The sequence below is a fragment of the Mytilus edulis genome, chromosome 2 (assembly GCF_963676685.1).
Source record: "Mytilus edulis chromosome 2, xbMytEdul2.2, whole genome shotgun sequence".
NCBI lineage: Eukaryota > Metazoa > Mollusca > Bivalvia > Mytilida > Mytilidae > Mytilus > Mytilus edulis.
The window spans coordinates 59,210,164-59,230,244 of record NC_092345.1 but is presented as its reverse complement, the minus strand read 5'-3'; the positions used below and the strand labels follow the sequence as shown (position 1 = coordinate 59,230,244).

General features: G+C 33.1%; 1 protein-coding gene across 2 annotated transcripts in view; it reads right to left on the bottom strand.

Annotated features, from left to right (window-relative positions):
* Positions 1-1,316: 1,316 nt before the first annotated feature.
* Positions 1,317-20,081, bottom strand: part of LOC139512539 (perlucin-like protein) — a 30,956-nt gene continuing 12,191 nt past the window's right edge. Inside the window, exons 1-5 of one of the 2 annotated variants that reach the window (XM_071300222.1) lie at positions 5,458-5,502; positions 3,598-3,707; positions 3,187-3,280; positions 2,166-2,373; positions 1,317-1,398 (exon numbers count right to left, since the gene is read on the bottom strand). In XM_071300222.1, the coding sequence (XP_071156323.1) occupies positions 1,371-1,398; positions 2,166-2,373; positions 3,187-3,280; positions 3,598-3,707; positions 5,458-5,467 (450 nt within the window). In that variant the 5' untranslated portion in view covers positions 5,468-5,502 and the 3' untranslated portion in view covers positions 1,317-1,370. Of the gene's footprint in view, positions 1,399-2,165; positions 2,374-3,186; positions 3,281-3,597; positions 3,708-5,457; positions 5,503-20,081 lie in introns of those variants that run through there. The other variant, XM_071300221.1, reaches the window with a different exon arrangement.

The following is a 20,081-nucleotide window of genomic DNA, read 5'->3' as shown; positions in this document are numbered from 1 at the left end:
AAAAACAAGCAAAAAGAGCTGTTGTAGAACTCACTTATCTAGTATATATCTGTACATAAAGTATTCGGAAAAAAGTAAAATAAGTATTACAAGTATACATTTGTAAGTCCTTATATGCGTGCGTTTGCTATTACCGTAAGATAGTCACTCAAAAAGGTTTCATTTGAATAATTCCTGTATAAGATATAAGGATGTGGAATGAGTGCCAATGAGACGATAGTATTTTGATTCTTTAATTTGTTTCTATTAAATAATTTTGAATTCGAACGTTACGATCTTTGCTCTTATCTCTACATGCCGTGCGTATTGCCGTGATACATGCCCATGCACATGTTATGACAAAATTTTGACCCAGCCGATGAATGAATATCCACCATCTTTCGTATTTTCAGGAAAACATGTTACCACAAAACAGTTAAATCACATAGAACAAGGCATAACCATTATTTGAAAATACTCTCCTGTTTCGTCGCGACCAAGTTATATGTGCCTTCAATGTACGGATATTGTCTGTATGGTGAAGATTCTTCATGACATCGTGCTTGTAAAGGATAGACATACTATACCAAAGAGACATATATGTCGAAAACAACCTGATGTTGGCATGGCAAACAAAAATAAAAGACAAACAATGTAAAAAAGAAGATGTGATATGATTGCCAATGAAAGAACTCTCCACAAGTCTGTAATTCTCAATAAATAAAAAAAAATGAGCAACACACAACCCGCCAAAAACCAGGAGTGATCTCTGATGCTGCAGATGGGTAAACAGATCATAGTTCACAAGTATAATTCGTTGTTCATGTACGTACACATCTTGTGATACTAATTAAGTCTAAGTCTATGATCTCACATTTGAGGATATGAAAACTAGATTTCGTCCGTTGAGCTGGAAGACCAATTGAATACTCATAACTGAAGTTCGAAAATTCGCTGACATACAATCGACTCATCTCCTAAGCGTATACATTTCTAACATCGTCTTTTGATAAATATTGGTTAGGATTCTAAATGCCGTCGTCAAAGTTGAACTCAGTTTATTTGGCTATTCTTTTACATCCCCTTTTTGTCTATTAACTTCTCACGAGTTAAAGAACCACCACATAGTTATGTCGTTGGCTTTCTAATTTTGGGTTTGAGTGTTTAAATAAATTCTAAATTAGAAATGCGCTTCGGACGCACGAAATTATACAGGATATTTTAATTCCATATACATGTAATAACACGAATGTGAATTATCACTCATGTGGCTGTGGTTTACTTAAGAAAGTATATCAAGATGTTTAAAAGCCGTGAACATTTTATCAATAAAAAGATTTTAAATTACATAAACATTTTATTTATATCGATGACAGATGTATCACAAATGTTCATCCAATCACTGCTTCTCCAGGGTATCTGAAAAATGATTGTTCAAATATTTTTAAATATTTTGAATTTGGTTTTGTTCTCATATAAATAATGAGATGAAAATGTATCATATAACGTAATGGACAGCCTCTTGTATTTGTGTATTTTATAGTTCCTAGTACCACTGGTTCACTGTTAGTCCAGATCAATAGCCAGTTCTACTGTACAGTCATTGAAAGACGTTAAACATCATTGATACCGCGTAATTTTCATAGTTTAATATTTATTATGATCTATTGAATGGTTCCAAATACTTAATATGTTCTACCCAAAAGAAACAATTACTATTGTCTAATTAGTTAAAATGTTTGGATTTTGCGGTTCTAAATGCCAGAGGCGGATTTAAGGGGCCCAGGGGGCCCGCACCGCCCCCCCCCCACCCCCCACCCCCTTTTTGAGAAAACAAATTGGTTGCTTATATAGGGAATCACTGAAGCGTGACGAAATCGGCCTTCTCTAAGACAGCCAGTGGGCCCCCACTTATGAAAATTATGGATCCGCCACTGAATGCTCTTAACTTATTACTTGAGTTAATTTGGCCATACTTTATTTTCATTCGAGCATCACTGGTGAGACCAATGTAGACGAATTGCATGTTTGACGTACCAAATTATTGGCCTCTTTGGTGAAGTTGTCAAAGCTACCAGACCCTTACATTTTCATATATGTTAGTGTTGGAAACTATCATATCCTCACAAACCCCATTAACAGAATATCTCTTGCTTTTTAATTGTTTAATGAAAAAATAAACATACTCCGATTCACAGATATAACGATAGTTAATGGTGCACTGTTGATCATCCCACTGATAATTAGCTGCTTTCCAGATAAGGAGACAATCTTGGCTGTTAGCTGCATCATCTGGCTCCCCTGGGGCCCAATCGGATACCGTGAAATTTTCTCCCGTACTTGACCATTGCCAGAAACCTTCAATCACATCATCGCGTCCTCCTAACCAATAATCTGAAAACATAAATTAGTTCAAAAACGAACTGTGTGTATTTTCCTGTAAACTAAATATTTGGCACTTATAATTTAATTAGTTTGCTATAATTAGTTCAGTAAGATAATAATAAGAATATGGGTTGTCCGGACTTAAAATCATAACTTTTCATATTGTACACGTTTTCCTCTTTCCATTGATCATATATAATTTAGGTGTGTGTTCTTCAGGTTCTATAATGAACTGCTCTCTTTATCGTGTGTAGACAAACGTTTAACATATCTAATGTCGATGTCCCCGTTCAATGAACCATGAAATTGTGGTCTAAACCGTAATTTTCCCGCTAGCATATCTTTTACAGTGCATTTCTTTAAATTAATAAATGCAAAGTAAAGCAAAATCCACACCTGCACTTTCTCAAAGAGGGACGAAAGATACCAGAGGGACAGTCAAACACATAAATCGAAAATAAACTGACAACGCCATGGCTTAAAATGAAAAAGACAGACAGACAAACAATAGTTCACATGATACAACATAGAAAACTAAAGAATAAGCATAACGAACCCCACCAAAAACCAGGGGTGATCTCAGGTGCTCCGAATGGGTAAGCAGATCCTGCTCCACATATGCATGTGGCATAGATTTTTAAAATGTGGTGAAGAACAAATACAATAAAATGCTTAGAAACTTTATCAGCTGTTACTCAAAATATGGACAACTAAATGTTCAGGGAATGTTGAATTCAGTTTGAATACTTAGCTGGAGACATAACTATTTATCTTTTTCAACTATCACTGTGTTGCATGTATAACTAAGTATAAATACTATACCATAGCCGTAAGATTTTGCCATCTGACGTAAGTATGCCATCACGTCAACTGAGTTCACTTCAGCAATTCTAGCATTGTGCGCTCTACACGACCCCTGCATATACATAAAATAAAATATATCATTTAATCCATTTTTCATATTTATATAAGATGTATTTTTGAAGAAAAAAAAAGTGATAACAAGATTAACGCTCAGGGTAAATTCGAATTTCACTACCTCGGCCATGTATAAATTTCCAACAAATCTATGGCGTCTATGACTTATTTCTGAAATAATTATTGTCAAAACCAGAGTAAAACAGGAAATTGATTTATCATTTTACTATACCATACTTGCCAGAAAACTCAAGCTCACGTTTTCTGTTTCAATTGTAAACGATATTTTATTTCGTATTTTGTCTGATGACTTACGTGTGCGTTGTACCAGTTCAAAGCATTTGTACTGAACAGGAAGCAGGAAATATCATAATGCACCCATCCTAGAGGACATTCGGCATTCACTTCGTTTTGTAAAAAAAATCCTGAAAATCAATTGTAAGATATTTATAAACCAAACAATAGTTTTGGAACAGGAATTTAGTTTAATAATTTTTATCATTTTATCATTTAGTAAGTCATAAAAAATATAAATACATTTTATCGGTACCTCTGTTAACTTTTCTAAGATGATCTTAAATAAACCATAAAGGTCGTACTTTGACCTATAATAGTTTACTTTTTACAAATTGTGACTTTCCTGAAGTTCTTATATCTATGTACCGATTTAAAATACTTTTATCAGCTTGTAACTCATATGTATTGCCTTGTTTTATCTTAAGAGAATATTCAATGACTAGTGTAATGTTTTTATCAAATAAAAAATATAAATATAAACTTGCATGCTGTCATGTATTTATCCGAGTTTTCAGACTTCCATGAAAAGAATCTATAATACTAAAATTACGAGGTCCAATTTGTTAGCCGTCATCGGGTAAAAACGACAAATCAAAGAATTCAACTCTATATATAACTAATATAGGACAATGGTGTAGATTAAAAATTACACCACTCCAGACCCTTTTGTTTTCCACATAATTAATATTGCCAATAATTAACAAGTTCCGGGTCTAATCCGATACCGATACCGATAGTATATTCACCTGTTAGTTATTACCTTATCTGTACGTTCCGCATTTGACAGGCGCACCACCAAACGGTGTATTTAGGATTTTGCTATATACACGGGTCATAATCAAAGGGCTGACACTACTAAATTCAATCATTGTCAAATTGTTCCCTATTGTAGCTTTATTCAGCAATCAGCAAGACTTTCTAATATAGGACAATGCTGTTGATTAAAAAATACCCCATTCCTGGATAGCCTGGACCTTTTGTTTTCCAAATAATTAATATTTCCAATAATTGATAAGTTCCAGGTCGATTGGTTCAAACAGAAAAATTTGAAAGCAGAGAAAACTGTGTATCTTATAATCGACATGACTTTATCAGATGGCAATACCAATTACTAAAATAAGGCTTAGGCATAGTTATATACTTTAATTCAGCCACGGACCCGCGATATCACGGGTGTGTACTTGTAGTTTTAAAGCATTCTCAAAGCATTTTTTTTATTATGTTAAATGTTTAAAATTGTGCCAAACATTTTGTAAGAGACTCAAAGTACACACATGAAGTTGTGAAATTCATTTAGGAATGAAAGACATTTCACAGAGGTCCTAGTGTAGGATATTTTGCTTCTGCCATAAAACCTTATGCATACTTGCTTAATCATGTTGCCCCTTGGTGGAGCATAGGCCACTAACGATATTTCTCCACCTTGTTCATAAAACCATATACTATAGTTACAATTGCTAGATAAAAGCATTTCAGATATTGTTTTAGATTAATTGGAGATGAACATCCTATAAATAATAAAAAGTGTTCCTCATACAATAAATAAAACTGGTGACATAGCAGTGTCTACTGTTCCTTAGATGAGGATTATTAAAACAAGTTTATAATAAGATAATCATACTAGTATTGTCTTCCCAAAATAATTACTAGTCTGTTCTCGAAATTAACCAAATTGAATGAAAGATAACATTATAATTATAAAAACTTCTATGTTAATTGAATGCATTGCTTTTCTAAGTTTTCCCTGGTATCTAGATTAAAATAAGCCACCGGATTAACAGTTTGTTTAAAGAAAAGGAATGTATTGAACCTATTACTCACTATTTATCCTCTTTCTCATAAATGTTTTCATTATTGTGCAGTAAATCTACAACTTACTCAACTGCATGGTGTCATATGTCCACAAAAATATGTCATGTTGTTACTACGAAAGATCTAATGATTTAATAAAATGTGCATGACATTATCAAAATAAAAAAAAAAATTTTGGTGACCAGGAAGTAGACCATTGAAGGAACAGATAGACAGATAAAGTGTGATGTCCTACATTGGTGTCATATATGTAGTCCGAGATTACTCTGACGTCCAACGGCTGTTTTCCCACGGCCCCAGCTTGTCTAGCGACAGCCGTTGGACGTCAGAGTAATCTCGGACTAGCACATTTTATGACATGCAGTTTCAGAGAAAAAGTGACAGAAATGTTTTACGAACCTTTGCAGCTATGTTCTTATAAACCCAATCATTCTCATTAACTCTTGAAATGTATAAATATTGTTACGGCCAGAAATCGCCTTTAAATTGTAGCCAACAAAAGACACAAATCAATAGTAAAATTTAACAATATTTAATATACAAAAGTTTACAAAAGGTATTACACAAATATTACTGTTAACTTAACTGTCAAAATATGAGTCCAATCTGTTATCTTTATCTGTATCCGGAAATCTTTCGGAATCCAATTTGAATATTACGTTCACTACTAATGTCACAATCCAGTATGATGTTGTTTGTAGAATAAAAGTGTCAATCCAAATGCCGTGAATACTAATGTCTATCAATGTCTAAGTCCAAGTTTAATTATGAGAGTTTAACTTTAGTGTCTGTATATATAGTGTTGTCAATGGAAAATTCTAGAACACTCTATAATGGAACATTGTGGAAAATCCTGGAAAGTTACAACGGAAGTTTCTGGAATAACGTAGAAGTTTAAATTACGCATCTTTTATAAGGATCATTCTAGAAAGTTCCAATCATTCTGTGATTGTTCCAGTGATTCCTAAACTGCACAGTTATAAGATTATTTGGTAAACAACTATCAGGCCATACAACACAAATTAGGCCAACATAAATAAACATAATAATTACAATATCATAACACCTCCCCCCTTAAAAGAAGTTTTTGTGTAACAAAAACTTATCATGAATAATATGAACAAAAATACATAATATATACAAAGTGATTTAATAAGCTCTAGATAAAGCATCAGCTATTACATTATCTTTACCCTTAATATGTTTTACAATTACATCATATTCCTGTAACAATAAACTCCACCTAGTCAACCTCTGATTCTTGTTTCTCATTTTATGCATGAAGGTGAGAGGATTATGATCAGTATAAACAAGAATAGGATAAACAGTGGGATTCAAATATACATCAAAATGTTGAAGTGCTGACAACATTGCAAAACACTCTTTTTCAATAGTTGAATAATTTTTCTGATGTTTATCTAATTTCTTAGAAAAATATGATATAGGTTTTTCAACATTATCATCTGTCTCTTGATATAAAACAGCTCCAATTCCTACATCGCTTGCATCAACGGCAAGTTTAAATTGGTTTTCAAAGTCTGGAGTAATCAGAACTGGACTATTAATTAAAAGGGATTTGCTATTTTCAAAAGCGTTTTGACAATTTTCACTCCAGATAAATTTAGAATCTTTTCGTAAAAGATGAGTCAATGGTTGAACCACAGTAGCAAAATTTGAACAAAATTTTCTGTAAAATCCAATCATGCCTAAATATCTCATAAGTTGTTTTCTATTTGTAGGAGGAGGAAATTTGGAAATAGCTTCCACTTTAGCCATAATAGGTTTTACTTGACCTTGGCCAACTGTATGCCCTAAATAATCAACAGTGGCCTGACAAAATTCACTTTTACCAAGATTAACAGTCAAATTTGAATATGACAATCTATCAAAAGTATCATACAAATGTGTTAAATGCTGTTCCCAGCTATCACTACATACAATAAGATCATCAATATAAGCATAACAACAGTCTAAATCTTTTATAACATTATTTATCATTCTTTGAAATGTAGCTGGAGCACTTTTCATGCCAAACGGCATTACAGTATATTGAAATAAGCCATCTGGTGTAACAAAAGCTGATATTTCACGAGCTCTCTGTGTCAATGGAACTTGCCAATAACCTTTCAACAAATCAAATTTGCTCACAAATTTTGCTTGACCAATGTTGTCAATACAATCGTCTATCCTTGGAATCGGATAGGAATCAGATTTTGAGACTGAATTTACTTTTCTGAAATCAGTCACGAAACGAAAAGTTTTATCTGGTTTTGGCACAAGGAGACAAGGAGAGCTCCATTCACTGTTACTCGGCTCAATAATATCATTGTCAAGCATATATTTAATTTCTTTTCTCATAGCTTCAAGTTTGAGTGGATTGAGCCGGTAAGGATGTTGCTTAATTGGAGAAGCATCTCCTACATCAACATCATGACAAACAGCAGTGGTTTTGTTTGGCACATCTGGAAAAAGATTTTTAAAAGAAAATACCAAAGTTTTTATTTCTTCTCTACGATCAAAAGACAGATGTGCAAGTTTTGAATCTAAATTTGACAAAATTTCTGAATTTTTCAATCTAACTGTCTCTTCCATAGTTTTACAACTAAAAGTTGGTTCAATTACATCTGGTTTGTCATGATTGTTCTCAAATTTAACCATGCCTAAAGTGGCAACTGGTTTACTATCACATAGTACATTAGTACGCTCAAAATATGGTTTTAACATATTAATATGACACACTCTATTTTGTTTGCGCCGACCTGGAGTTTTTACAATATAATTCAAATCATTAATTTTACTCTCTATTGTATAAGGACCACAATATTTAGCCTGTAAAGGATGTCCAGGGACTGGCAGAAATACAAGTACCTTATCACCAGGTTCAAAAATTCTGTCCCTGGCATCTTTATCATACCATATTTTCATTTTGTTCTGTACATTTTTTAAGTTTTTCTGAGCAATTTGACAAGCAGTAAACAATTTTTCTTTAAATCTAGATACATAGTCTAAAAGATTCAAGTCAGTATGTTCAGTAAGCCACTTTTCCTTAATCAATTTTAATGGTCCCCTTACAGTATGACCAAATACCAACTCAAAGGGACTAAATCCAAGGGATTCTTGAACAGCCTCTCGAACCGCAAAAAGTAGAAAGTGAACTCCATCATCCCAGTCTCTGTCAAATTGAAGACAAAAAGTTCTAATCATGTTCTTCAATGTTTGATGAAAACGTTCTAAGGCACCTTGAGATTCTGGATGATAAGCACTTGATCTGTACTGAGCAATCCCTAACTGGTATACGACTTGCTGAAATAAACCCGACATGAAATTTGATCCCTGGTCGGACTGTATAGACTTAGGAAGTCCTACTAATGTGAAAAATTTGATCAAAGCTTTGACGATAGTAGGTGTCTTGATATTTCTGAGCGGAATAGCTTCAGGAAAGCGGGTAGATGTACACATGATCGTCAATAAATACGCATTTCCAGTCTTGGTCTTTGGTAAAGGTCCAACGCAGTCAATTAGAACTCTGCTGAAAGGTTCGTCAAAGGCTGGAATAGGCAGAAGAGGTGCTGGTGGTATTTTCTGGTTAGGCTTACCAACAACCTGGCATATATGGCATGATTTGCAGTATTCTGCAACATCGTTTCTAAGTCTGGGCCAGTAGAAATGTTGCAATATTTTTAGGCAAGTCTTCCTTATACCTAAGTGTCCAGCCAAGGGGGTGTCATGGGCAAGACCAATAATTTCTTGCCTATAAACTTTAGGCACCACCACTTGGTACACCACTCTCCATTCCTCCTCTGGGGTAGCATCAGGAGGCCTCCACTTCCTCATTAAAATGCCGTCCTGATGGTAAAAGCATTCGGCCACTTTGTCTGCTTCCTCCTGTGGTTGAGCCCTCTGGCTGAGCTGAAGAACCTCAGGGTCTTTATGTTGTTCTTCGAGTAAATTATTTCGGTCTAATGAATGGCTGTTTACATCTGGCCATGGCATAATAACATTTTTGTTAACACTAGGTGGTTTTATAATAGCCTTTTCTGAGTTACCAGGATCTTCAATATCAGCTATAAAAGTGTCAGAAAGGTCCATGTAATCAAACTTGTCTTCTTGCAAATTCTCATTTTGTTGTTTTCTAGCCATCGCCCTAGTAACAACACAAGCTGGATACAATTCAGCATCATCTTCAGGTGATTTAACATCCACCACCGGTTCACTGGTAACAATTGGTTCAGCAACCACTTTGTTCCTAGCTAGATCATTTCCTAGCAATAAGGTAACACCCTCAACAGGGAGATTAGGACGAACACCTACAACAACTGGTCCAGTTATCAAATCTGACTTCAGATAAATACGATGGAGAGGAACATCTATACAACCTAACTCTACACCTTGTAACAAAACGGAGGCACCAACAGAAGTCTTCTCGGACAAAGGCAACACACCTTCTAACAATAAAGACTGAGAAGCTCCAGTGTCCCGTAAAATCTTAATAGGCTGAAGAGTGGTATCATCAACAAAAGAAACAAACCCATCAGACATAAAGGGTTTGTATTCCTCCATGTAATCACAAAAACTGGACTTAAAAGCCTGACTCGCAGGACATTCCAATGTACTGGTAATATAAGGTGTCGTACAAGCACTGGTCTTCGGCTTATTATCTCGTTCATTCTTCTTCTGGAGTCTAAAACAATCAGCCATCAGGTGACCAATCTTCTTACAATAAGCACAAGTCAGTGACTTCTTCTCAAAAGTATCAAATTTTGGACTAGACATATTATAACTGGACTGACTCTTATTCTGTGGAACAGGCTTACTATCAGTACGCTCAGTGCTTTGATTTTTGTAATTTCCACTGGAAGTATTAACATTTTGACTCTTGAAACTTCTTTTATGTGAAACAGTATAATTATCTGAAATTACAGCCGCATCATGTATTGACTCAACAGTTTTGTCGTCTAAATGTGTTTTTAATTCTGAATGAACACATTGTTTAAACTCTTCTAATAACATCAATTGTCTTAGTTGATCAAAATTGTTTTTTGTTTTCTTTGAAGTAAGCCATTTATCAAATAGATCTTCTTTTTCCCGAGCAAATTCCACATAGGTTTGCGAATCAAACTTTTTATAAGATCTAAATTTCTGTCTATATGCTTCTGGTACTAGCTCATAGGCTTTCAAAATTTCCTGTTTCACGGTGTCATAATCGGAACTTTTTTCTGATGGAAGTGCAGAGTATATTTCAGCGGCCTTTCCTTCAAAAACACTTTGTAGCATTGTAGTCCAATATGGCTTTGGCCATTTCAAATTATTAGCAATTTTCTCAAACTGTGGAAAATATTTATCGACTGTTTTTTCACAAAATTTTGGAACCAAACGTATATTTTTTGCTGCATCAAAATAATCTGATTTCGACTGGACTTTAGTGTTGCTTTCTTCTTTGACCATTTCAATTTTCAGTTTTTCCATCTCTAGCCTTTCTCTCATTTCAAGTTCTTTTAATTTTAATTCATCTTCTTTTATTTTCTCCCTCTCCTTCATTTCCAGTTCTTTTAATTTAAATTCATCTTCTTTTTCTTTTCTCTCTATTTCCAACCTTTCCTTCATTTCCAGTTCTGCTTGTTTTAATTTAAATTCATGTTCTAATTCAAGCTGTTTTAATTTAAAGGCATCTACATTTTCGACCTTAAGTTCAAGAGCCTCTTCACCTAAAATTTCTGCGTCAACTAATTTGTCTATAACCAAATTTTTTATAATTTGTTTTCTCATAGATACTTTAAAATTTAACTGCAGATGTTTAGCAAGCAACACTAATTCCTCTTTCTTTAAATTATCAAAACTCTCCAGGTCTGGCGTTTTCAAAAATTTACCGGCATCAAATGCCATTTTGTAGAATTTTGTTGGCTAGTTATAATAAAAATATTGAAAAAATTTTGAATAATATATTTTCAGTCTCCCGGACGAGCCCCCAATTTCTGTTACGGCCAGAAATCGCCTTTAAATTGTAGCCAACAAAAGACACAAATCAATAGTAAAATTTAACAATATTTAATATACAAAAGTTTACAAAAGGTATTACACAAATATTACTGTTAACTTAACTGTCAAAATATGAGTCCAATCTGTTATCTTTATCTGTATCCGGAAATCTTTCGGAATCCAATTTGAATATTACGTTCACTACTAATGTCACAATCCAGTATGATGTTGTTTGTAGAATAAAAGTGTCAATCCAAATGCCGTGAATACTAATGTCTATCAATGTCTAAGTCCAAGTTTAATTATGAGAGTTTAACTTTAGTGTCTGTATATATAGTGTTGTCAATGGAAAATTCTAGAACACTCTATAATGGAACATTGTGGAAAATCCTGGAAAGTTACAACGGAAGTTTCTGGAATAACGTAGAAGTTTAAATTACGCATCTTTTATAAGGATCATTCTAGAAAGTTCCAATCATTCTGTGATTGTTCCAGTGATTCCTAAACTGCACAGTTATAAGATTATTTGGTAAACAACTATCAGGCCATACAACACAAATTAGGCCAACATAAATAAACATAATAATTACAATATCATAACAATATTAAAACAGTGGAAGAATTACACTGTGTCTAAACCACACCGGCAAAAATTGTTCGAACTCGATGGTATCTAACATCCGGCACAATGACGGAACATCAACCGACAGAAGAAAGATAGGTTTCTCCTTATTTTCTTATTTTTTTATGATATCGAAGAATATTATAGGGTTATTGCATGAATATTGGGGAATATTGTCCCGAGTAGAATTTTATATTGCACGAGCTTGCGAGTGCAATATATGTTCTACGAGGGACAATATTCCCCAATATTCATGCAATAACCCTTTTATTGTATAGCAATATAATATTTGAAAGTAAAAAATTGGTTTAAACTAAGATTTAAACGTTGATGACGTCATGAATTTTGAATTGCACTAGTGCAATATTAGAATTTATTGCACGCTAACTTTTGGTTACGTTCTGTGGGAAATATTATATTGCTATACAATAAATATACATATACAACTATTTTCTATTGTGAGATGCAATATTTTCTACAACCGTTCTATTAACGGAGAAATAAGTAAAAATACACGTCAAAATGACGAATTGAGTGAACCTTGCCTCGAAATTGTTTAATTTCTCGTTAAATTGTTCACACTGTACGGACAGAAAGGTACGGGAAGTTAGATACTAACATAGAGATTGCAAAACTAGTCATTGAGAGCATCTCAATACTTGTATTGTAACGTTTTAGCGTTTGCGCTGTTCCCCCCTTTTCTTAACTCTACCGTTCTTTAACAGGTCATGTTCAGTTTTAGTCACCAAGTTTTCTTTTTAATAATATTCATATATATATATATATAACCATATGCATAAAAACTGTTTAAAAACAGATAACCTTCAAGTAATTCTGGACGTCAAATGCATCGTAAAAGTTAAAGCATGCACCTACCTGTTTTGTATCTTTCTGATTATTTCCGTGATTTGAAACTTCATTGTTAAGATGATTTTACATGTAACATTATTTCCATATCATGCACATTTATCATTGCTTCGTAGGGATACCTGGTCAATCAATTTTGTACGATTGTTAACATTGAAAGGTCAACTTTGTTATTCCAGTACAATTGCCGAAAAGCAAGTATCGATTGTCGTTAAGGGCATACGATACAGTTTTGAACCTGTATTTACAAGTTGATGAAAATTTGCATATAGGGTATTTTTTACCTCATTAAATCAAATATGTAATAAAAAATATACCTTCATGTGCTACTTTTTGAGTAAAATGAGTTCGAAATTTTGTATATTTGCTCAAAATTCGGATTTGTGTCCATATTTTCTTTTTCGAAAGAAAGACATAACTTTTTTGTTTTAAAAGATAAACACAAAACGGTTTTTGTTAAATAATCGGTAATTTCTGTATTTTAAGTATCATTAAAAATTATGCAATTTTTATTCCGAAATAACTCTATATTTATCAAATGTTCATGAATAGAGGAAAAAACGTCATTTTTTGCTGCATGTTTATAAAAATTAAAAAAATTGCACTATTTACAGTTTTATAAAATTTGGGTCACATAATCTCAATGCAAAATAAAACAAATTGCTGTTTTAAAAAATAGGGGTCAATGCACTCGTTTTTAAATTAAATCAGTTTGAATGATAAAAATCAGTCGAAAAATGCATCTTTTCCCGATATGTCACAGTTTGACGTCGCGAAAATAACATTTTACGTTAACAACGTCATTACCTTCCCTGTAACTGTATCGTATGTGAGTCGAAACGTCATTTTCTAGTCGAAATTTAGGTATAAAAGAGCGTGCGTATTGCATTGTTTCAGTTGTGGTTCAACTGGGCATAAGGCAACAGCTAGCCAAAAGCCAACTTCCAAACTCTATTACTCTCTCATAAGTGCAAATTGGAACCACACTTTTTTTTGTCGTAGAATCATCAAATTTGGCAATAATGTACCTCTGGGGATAAATAACACAATACAAAAATAAATTTGATATGGCTCGCCCGGTTCGGCAACTGGAGCGAAAACAGTGACAAAATCCTGTAGGATATTTTTTTCTCCCATAGGATTTTTAAAAATCCTACAGGATTTTGAGAAATCCTATAGGATAAAGTCATAATCCCGTAGGATATTTTAAATATCCTATGGGATATATAAATCCTATCGGATTTATTTATCCTATAGGAAAATTTATCTCCTATGGGATTAAATTAATATCCTAAGGGATTTAAAATCCTGTAGGATTTTCAAAAAAAGTGTTAAATCCGATAGGATTTTTTTTATCCTATAGGATTATCATGAAAGACTTTTTGACAGAAACTAATGTCCCTTAGGATATTTTTTTTCTCCTAAGGGATTTATTTTGTCCTGTGGGATGTTTTTTCTCCCATGGGATATTTTTTTCTCCTACCGGATTTTTTTCTCTCCCTTAGGATAAATTTTGTCCTGTAAGATATTTTGTTTTCCCTTAGGATTAACTTTGTCCTATAGGATTACTTTTTCTCCCATAGGATTAAATTTTGATACGTTTTGTCATCTAAGATGGATTCGTCAGTTTTGTTGGTATCTTACAAACGTTAACAATTGTTGCTACATAGATATTGATCACTACGTAGCTACTACGATATTGAACTCAACCTTTGTATTTAGCCTAGCTGCTACATAGATATTGATACCAGGGATCAGTTCAATATCGTAGCAGCTACGTAGCGACTATGTAGCTGCTATCAAAATCTAAGTAATAATTAGTCTATAGCTACACGTTAAATAGTCAATATCTACGTAGCACTACGTAGCTGCTACGATATTGAACGCGTCCCAGGGTTGGGTTCAATATCGTAGCAGCTACGTAGCGGCTACGTAGCTGCTATCAATATTTATGTAACAACTAGTCTATAGCTACACATTCAATAGTCAAAATCTACGTAGCACTTCGTAGCTGCTACGATATTGAACTCGACCCATCTACGTAACCGCTACGATATTGAACACGACCTTGGGTTGTGTTCAATATCTTATCGGCTATATAGGGCTATGTAGATTTATGACTTTTGAACGGGTGGCTAGCCTAGCTGCTACATAGATATTAATAGCAGCTAAGCTAGCTTCTCGTTCAATAGTCATAAACGTCGCACTACGTAGCTGCTACGATATTGAACGCAACCCTGAAAAGGGTCGTTATAGTTTCAATAATTATCGAAACGGATACATGGAAATATTACTTTATAGGATTGTGCAAATCTTGCCTTCGTATATGGTTTTCATGATATTAATTATTAATGAGTCTGTTTAATAAATGTTGTTTGTTTTACGTCCTGTGGCAAATATTACATGTATGTTCATAACGAGAACACAATAGGTAGGCTTTTCATAGCAAATATAAAAGGTCGACTGAGAGAATGGACATGGAACTTGGAATGGTAATGCAAAATGAGGATATATTGAATAAAAAACAGAGCTGCCTCAATTAATTGTGCAAGAGTACCAAATGTGCAGAAGTCTTCCGTGCATGAAATCTATGCTTAAATCGACCATCGTTTTTCAAGTACAGTTTTTAATAATATCAACTGGTTAAATGCATTTTGATGGCTTAAATAAAAGGGAGAGTTCTTTTAGATTGGATTATTTATAGCACTTTAGTTTTTTTGGTATGATACTATATTTCAGATTTCTCTTGGTTATGTTTTTGCACTTAGTGCGGGAAATCGTGGGTTCAAATCCCGGCCTGGTCAATCCAAATACGTCAACATTTAAAATTGCTGTTCCTCCGCTAAGCAAGTGGAATTAATAATTTAATTACACCTCTCCTCCATTACATGATATATCTGTAAAAAAAGACTGGTATGCTCGAGTGGCTAAATGATGTCCAAATGCGGAGTGTTACCTTGTGAACTAGCACGTTAAAAATCTTTCTCGACACTATCAGTCTAGAACAGGGTTCATATTCAGTATAACATTTGGAACTAGAATTTGTCTCTGGACAGGTCTTGATATAAGGCATATTCAACGTTCATTATATATCTACTAAATCGTTAATAAATAGAGAAGTATTTTCCTTGTACTGATTTTTATTTCATGTACTTGGTTTGATTTCCACGAATTGATATTATAAAAATGGTATGGTTAAACTTTTCACAAAATATGTATGTGCCTTTTGTGATATTTTTAATGGCAGGTAATATGAAATTAGCTCCTTACTTTATTTATACATGGAACGTTTTTGTTTGGCTTGATAAGGTGTATAGGGATCTCTCTATAATAAAAAAAAAAAACAAAAGACTGTAAAAAAAACTTTCAATATCTTGATTGTCTGTGTTGTTGGGTTGTTGTCTCATCAATATTTACTCTTAATCCCTTTTTTCGAACCCAAAGGGTAGACTTGAGCACAGAAATATTGTCCACTCTTGACTTCATCAGCTCGACTTTCGACTTAACCTTGCTGAAAAAGTAAACCCCCCCCCCCCCTATTCCTACCAACGTGAAAATTAGTTAACAGACTAAGATGGCCACTACGATGCTTTATGCTGTTGTTTTTTAATCGTTGCCTATTGCAGCTATCATTCCCGGTTTTGGACAGAATAAAAAGCAGATGTGGTTCTATTGTGAATGAGACAACTTCAAACTATTGCTTTCCACCAAGGTCCACATGAAGCTGATGAACGCAAATTTATATAAAAAAAGAAGATGTGGTATGATAGCCAAAGAGACGAATGACATACCCGAAATTAACAACTATACATGTAGTTCACCTTACGGCTTCCCACAATGAGCAAAGCTTTTGTATCTAATTTTATTTTATATGATTAATGTATTGCCTTGTGTCGTTTCTTTTGTTTACTTGTATATTGAATGTCTCTGGTGGTATGAATCTTACTTCATGAAATTTAAAATTATACCCTTTTTCAATAATAGGCTACCGCAATAAAGATATAAGCTTAATAAAATAATTATTTCAGATTTTCACTCGTTCAGGAAATGTCATACGGGACAAGAATGAGTTTTAATGGCGAAAAATATTTTTTTAAACAAATGTGCATGTGTAATCTGTTTTGTGATGTTCTATTCTATCAGGAGTTTCAGAAAAGGGGGAATAAAAACAATTATGCCAAAAAACAGTTTAACTTGCGAAGCTTTCTTTGGTATTCAATGTTACAAAAATAGTTATTCTTTTGTAGATTTAGAACTTTGAACACAATTAAAAAAATGTCTATTGAAATTGGTAGATGGCAAAATAGTTAAAGAGAACATTTTATTTATTATATATACTTTATGTAAAATTAGGTGAAATTGAGGACGAGTTTCATTATAAAGTTGAAACAAAACGAAAAGTGTATTTAACGTTTTTTGTAAATAGCTTCTCAAATATTGAATTGATTTTATCAAAACAAAAAGTATAAGATCAAAAATTAAATTTTCTATCAAGATTCTTTACTTTTTATAAAACCAAGTTTAATGGTACAAGGAACGATATTTTTACATTTAATAACATACAGATTTTGCGCATGACAAGTTTGCACAAAACGAGCAACAAGAATGAGAGATTGGGGATCAACCTGGAGAACATACGTCTATATTGATATTTCTAATTAATTTACACAAATTTTTCAATACACGAATATTTTTTGAAATAAATAAAGTGCCGAATGCATATCTATACCACATCTTCCTATATCTCACACTCACACCACATCTTCCTATATCTATAACTTGCCTTGGGTATACTTTTTATGTCCCTATTCGTACAGGAAATCCTGTGTTGTTATTTAGACGTACCGATTCACAATATCTGACACACATTTGCAAAACAGGTCATTTGTAATATAAGCTGGAAAAATTTCATAGTTTTAGAATAAAGCGGAGCATCGCAATTGCGTTAAAAATTAATATTTAATTTCCTACCAAAAGATATTGGTTTTTGTTTTCAATTCTTTCTCAAATTTAGATATAGAGTTGACACTGCAATGTTTTGTATCAGGTTTATTCCACTCAGGAACTATAGAAGGAATAAACGAATCAGGGAGAGCCTGCAAAATGGAACCACAATTCAAAATTTTTGTGTTTACTTTGCCTTTGTTTTATTTTGTTTCTAAGGAAATTGCTATGTAAGCTTCTTTGTTTATTTAAAGAAGCCAATTTTGAGATACAAAGTGAGAAACAAAGCTTTTGCGATTTCATTTCCTTATTTACAACACTAGAGTTTACAGACTATCATTATACCTTGAGAGACATATGAGAGTATGTGGCGTCCGTGGGGTTCTTCAAATTCGATTACAGAAGTAATATAGAAAAACTCCAAGGGGTAAATACTATATTACGTTTTTAAAAGAGAATATAAATCATAACTGTCTTCTATGAACGATAACTTTAAAACTGATGTCAATGCTTTTTTTTATAACAATTCATCTTTATTCAACAATTGAAGATGAATACCATTTTATTGTATAATGTAATAAGCAGTGATGTAAGAAATATAATTCACAATGTGCATGGGAGAACTAAATAATTTAGTTAACTTAATCATATGACTCTAAAGCCCGTTCTGTCATTATTAAGAGACGCTAAAGAACTGGACAACTGTGGAAATATAAGATTTTAAGATTTGGAAATAAATGAAATTGGTGTCACAAATGGTATGTCTGCTTGTATTTGATTTTTTTTTATAAATATATATGATGCTCTTATAAACAATTATTAATGGTTGTTTTACTTCGCTTAGTTATAGCATTTAACAAATAACTCTTCGTATTCTTATTTTCGGCATCAAATAAAATTTATAATGGAATATTTTTTAAAAGACAAGGAAAATGAAAATAAAATATATACAACAAAAATAAGCAAAAGGAGATGTGGTATGGCTGTCAATGAAACACCTATCCACAAACGTTGAAATTGAAGTAGCTGTAAGAAATAAATAAGTCATATTTACAGTCTAAAAATGTGTTTAGCCGGGGCCTGAACATCAAATTACACATATCTATACTCGTAATGCATTTGTAAACAAGTTTGTACCCTAAATATGTTCCTCTCCTAAACATGTCGAGGAAAGTGTTTAACCCTATATGTATTTAACCTGACCACATGTTAAAGATAAACATGTTTAGTACTGCCTCTTATAAATAAGTGAAACATTCTCAGTAAATCACATCAGAACTTAGATCAGACTAAAACCTCACTTAAACTGAATATATTTGTTTTTGTAGAACAGGAGTTTAGTATCCCATAAAACATAAATCATTATATAGAGACCTAGGCAGCAAAGATAGTCATTAGAATCTTTTTGCATTTACCTGTGTTCTATCCTTTTAAAAACCTTGCGGTGAGGCATGGTTTCTGACATCAGAAAAAAAAGTGAAGTATAGGCCACTGGACGTTAAGCAACCAAGTATTAAACCTCACCTTTCCGTGAAGTGTTTACAATTATTTGTATTTTTAAAATAAAAAAAAAAAGGATAAACATTTCCAAAAACTGAAAATATTTGAGAAGACGCTATTACCTTAGAAGTAAAAAATTTACCAGACAGAATAAACACGGCAGAAACAAACAAACGAAAAAAACCAAGAGAACAATTTGAAATACCATATACATGTTAAAATCGGTATATACAAGCGGATTATAAACGGGACAGGGTTGAGCGAACATGAATTTCTACTGATTACACTAAAGGTGGCAATCAACCGATTGAAGCACGTGTCGAGAAAAAATTAGATAACTTTCTAATTAAAAATGACATAATTATAAAATTTGATTTTATGATTTTTTACAAAGTCTTTTTCTAGATGCCATATCCGTTGTGATAGTATCTTTCCATCAGGTCATTAGTGTACAATTTTGTTCTTAGTGCACTAAGGAGGTCCTTTGTAGTATTTCTACGAATCCCATGATTTACATGTATGCTGAGGGACAAGTCGCACATGTTTTTATAAGTAGGACGAAAGTCACAAAAATGTAATCAAAGTGTACACGTTGGGAAAAAGTCTGTGAGAAAGGTTTAAATAATTTTATTTAATATCTTCATATTTTTTTCTGCGAAATCATAACTTTGCTAGCCGTTAAGACGGAACGATATTCCATACCGCAGATACCATTTAATGATAGACTTTGTAAATTTTGTAGTTCGAACTGTGTGGAAAACGAAATACATGTTTTAATGGT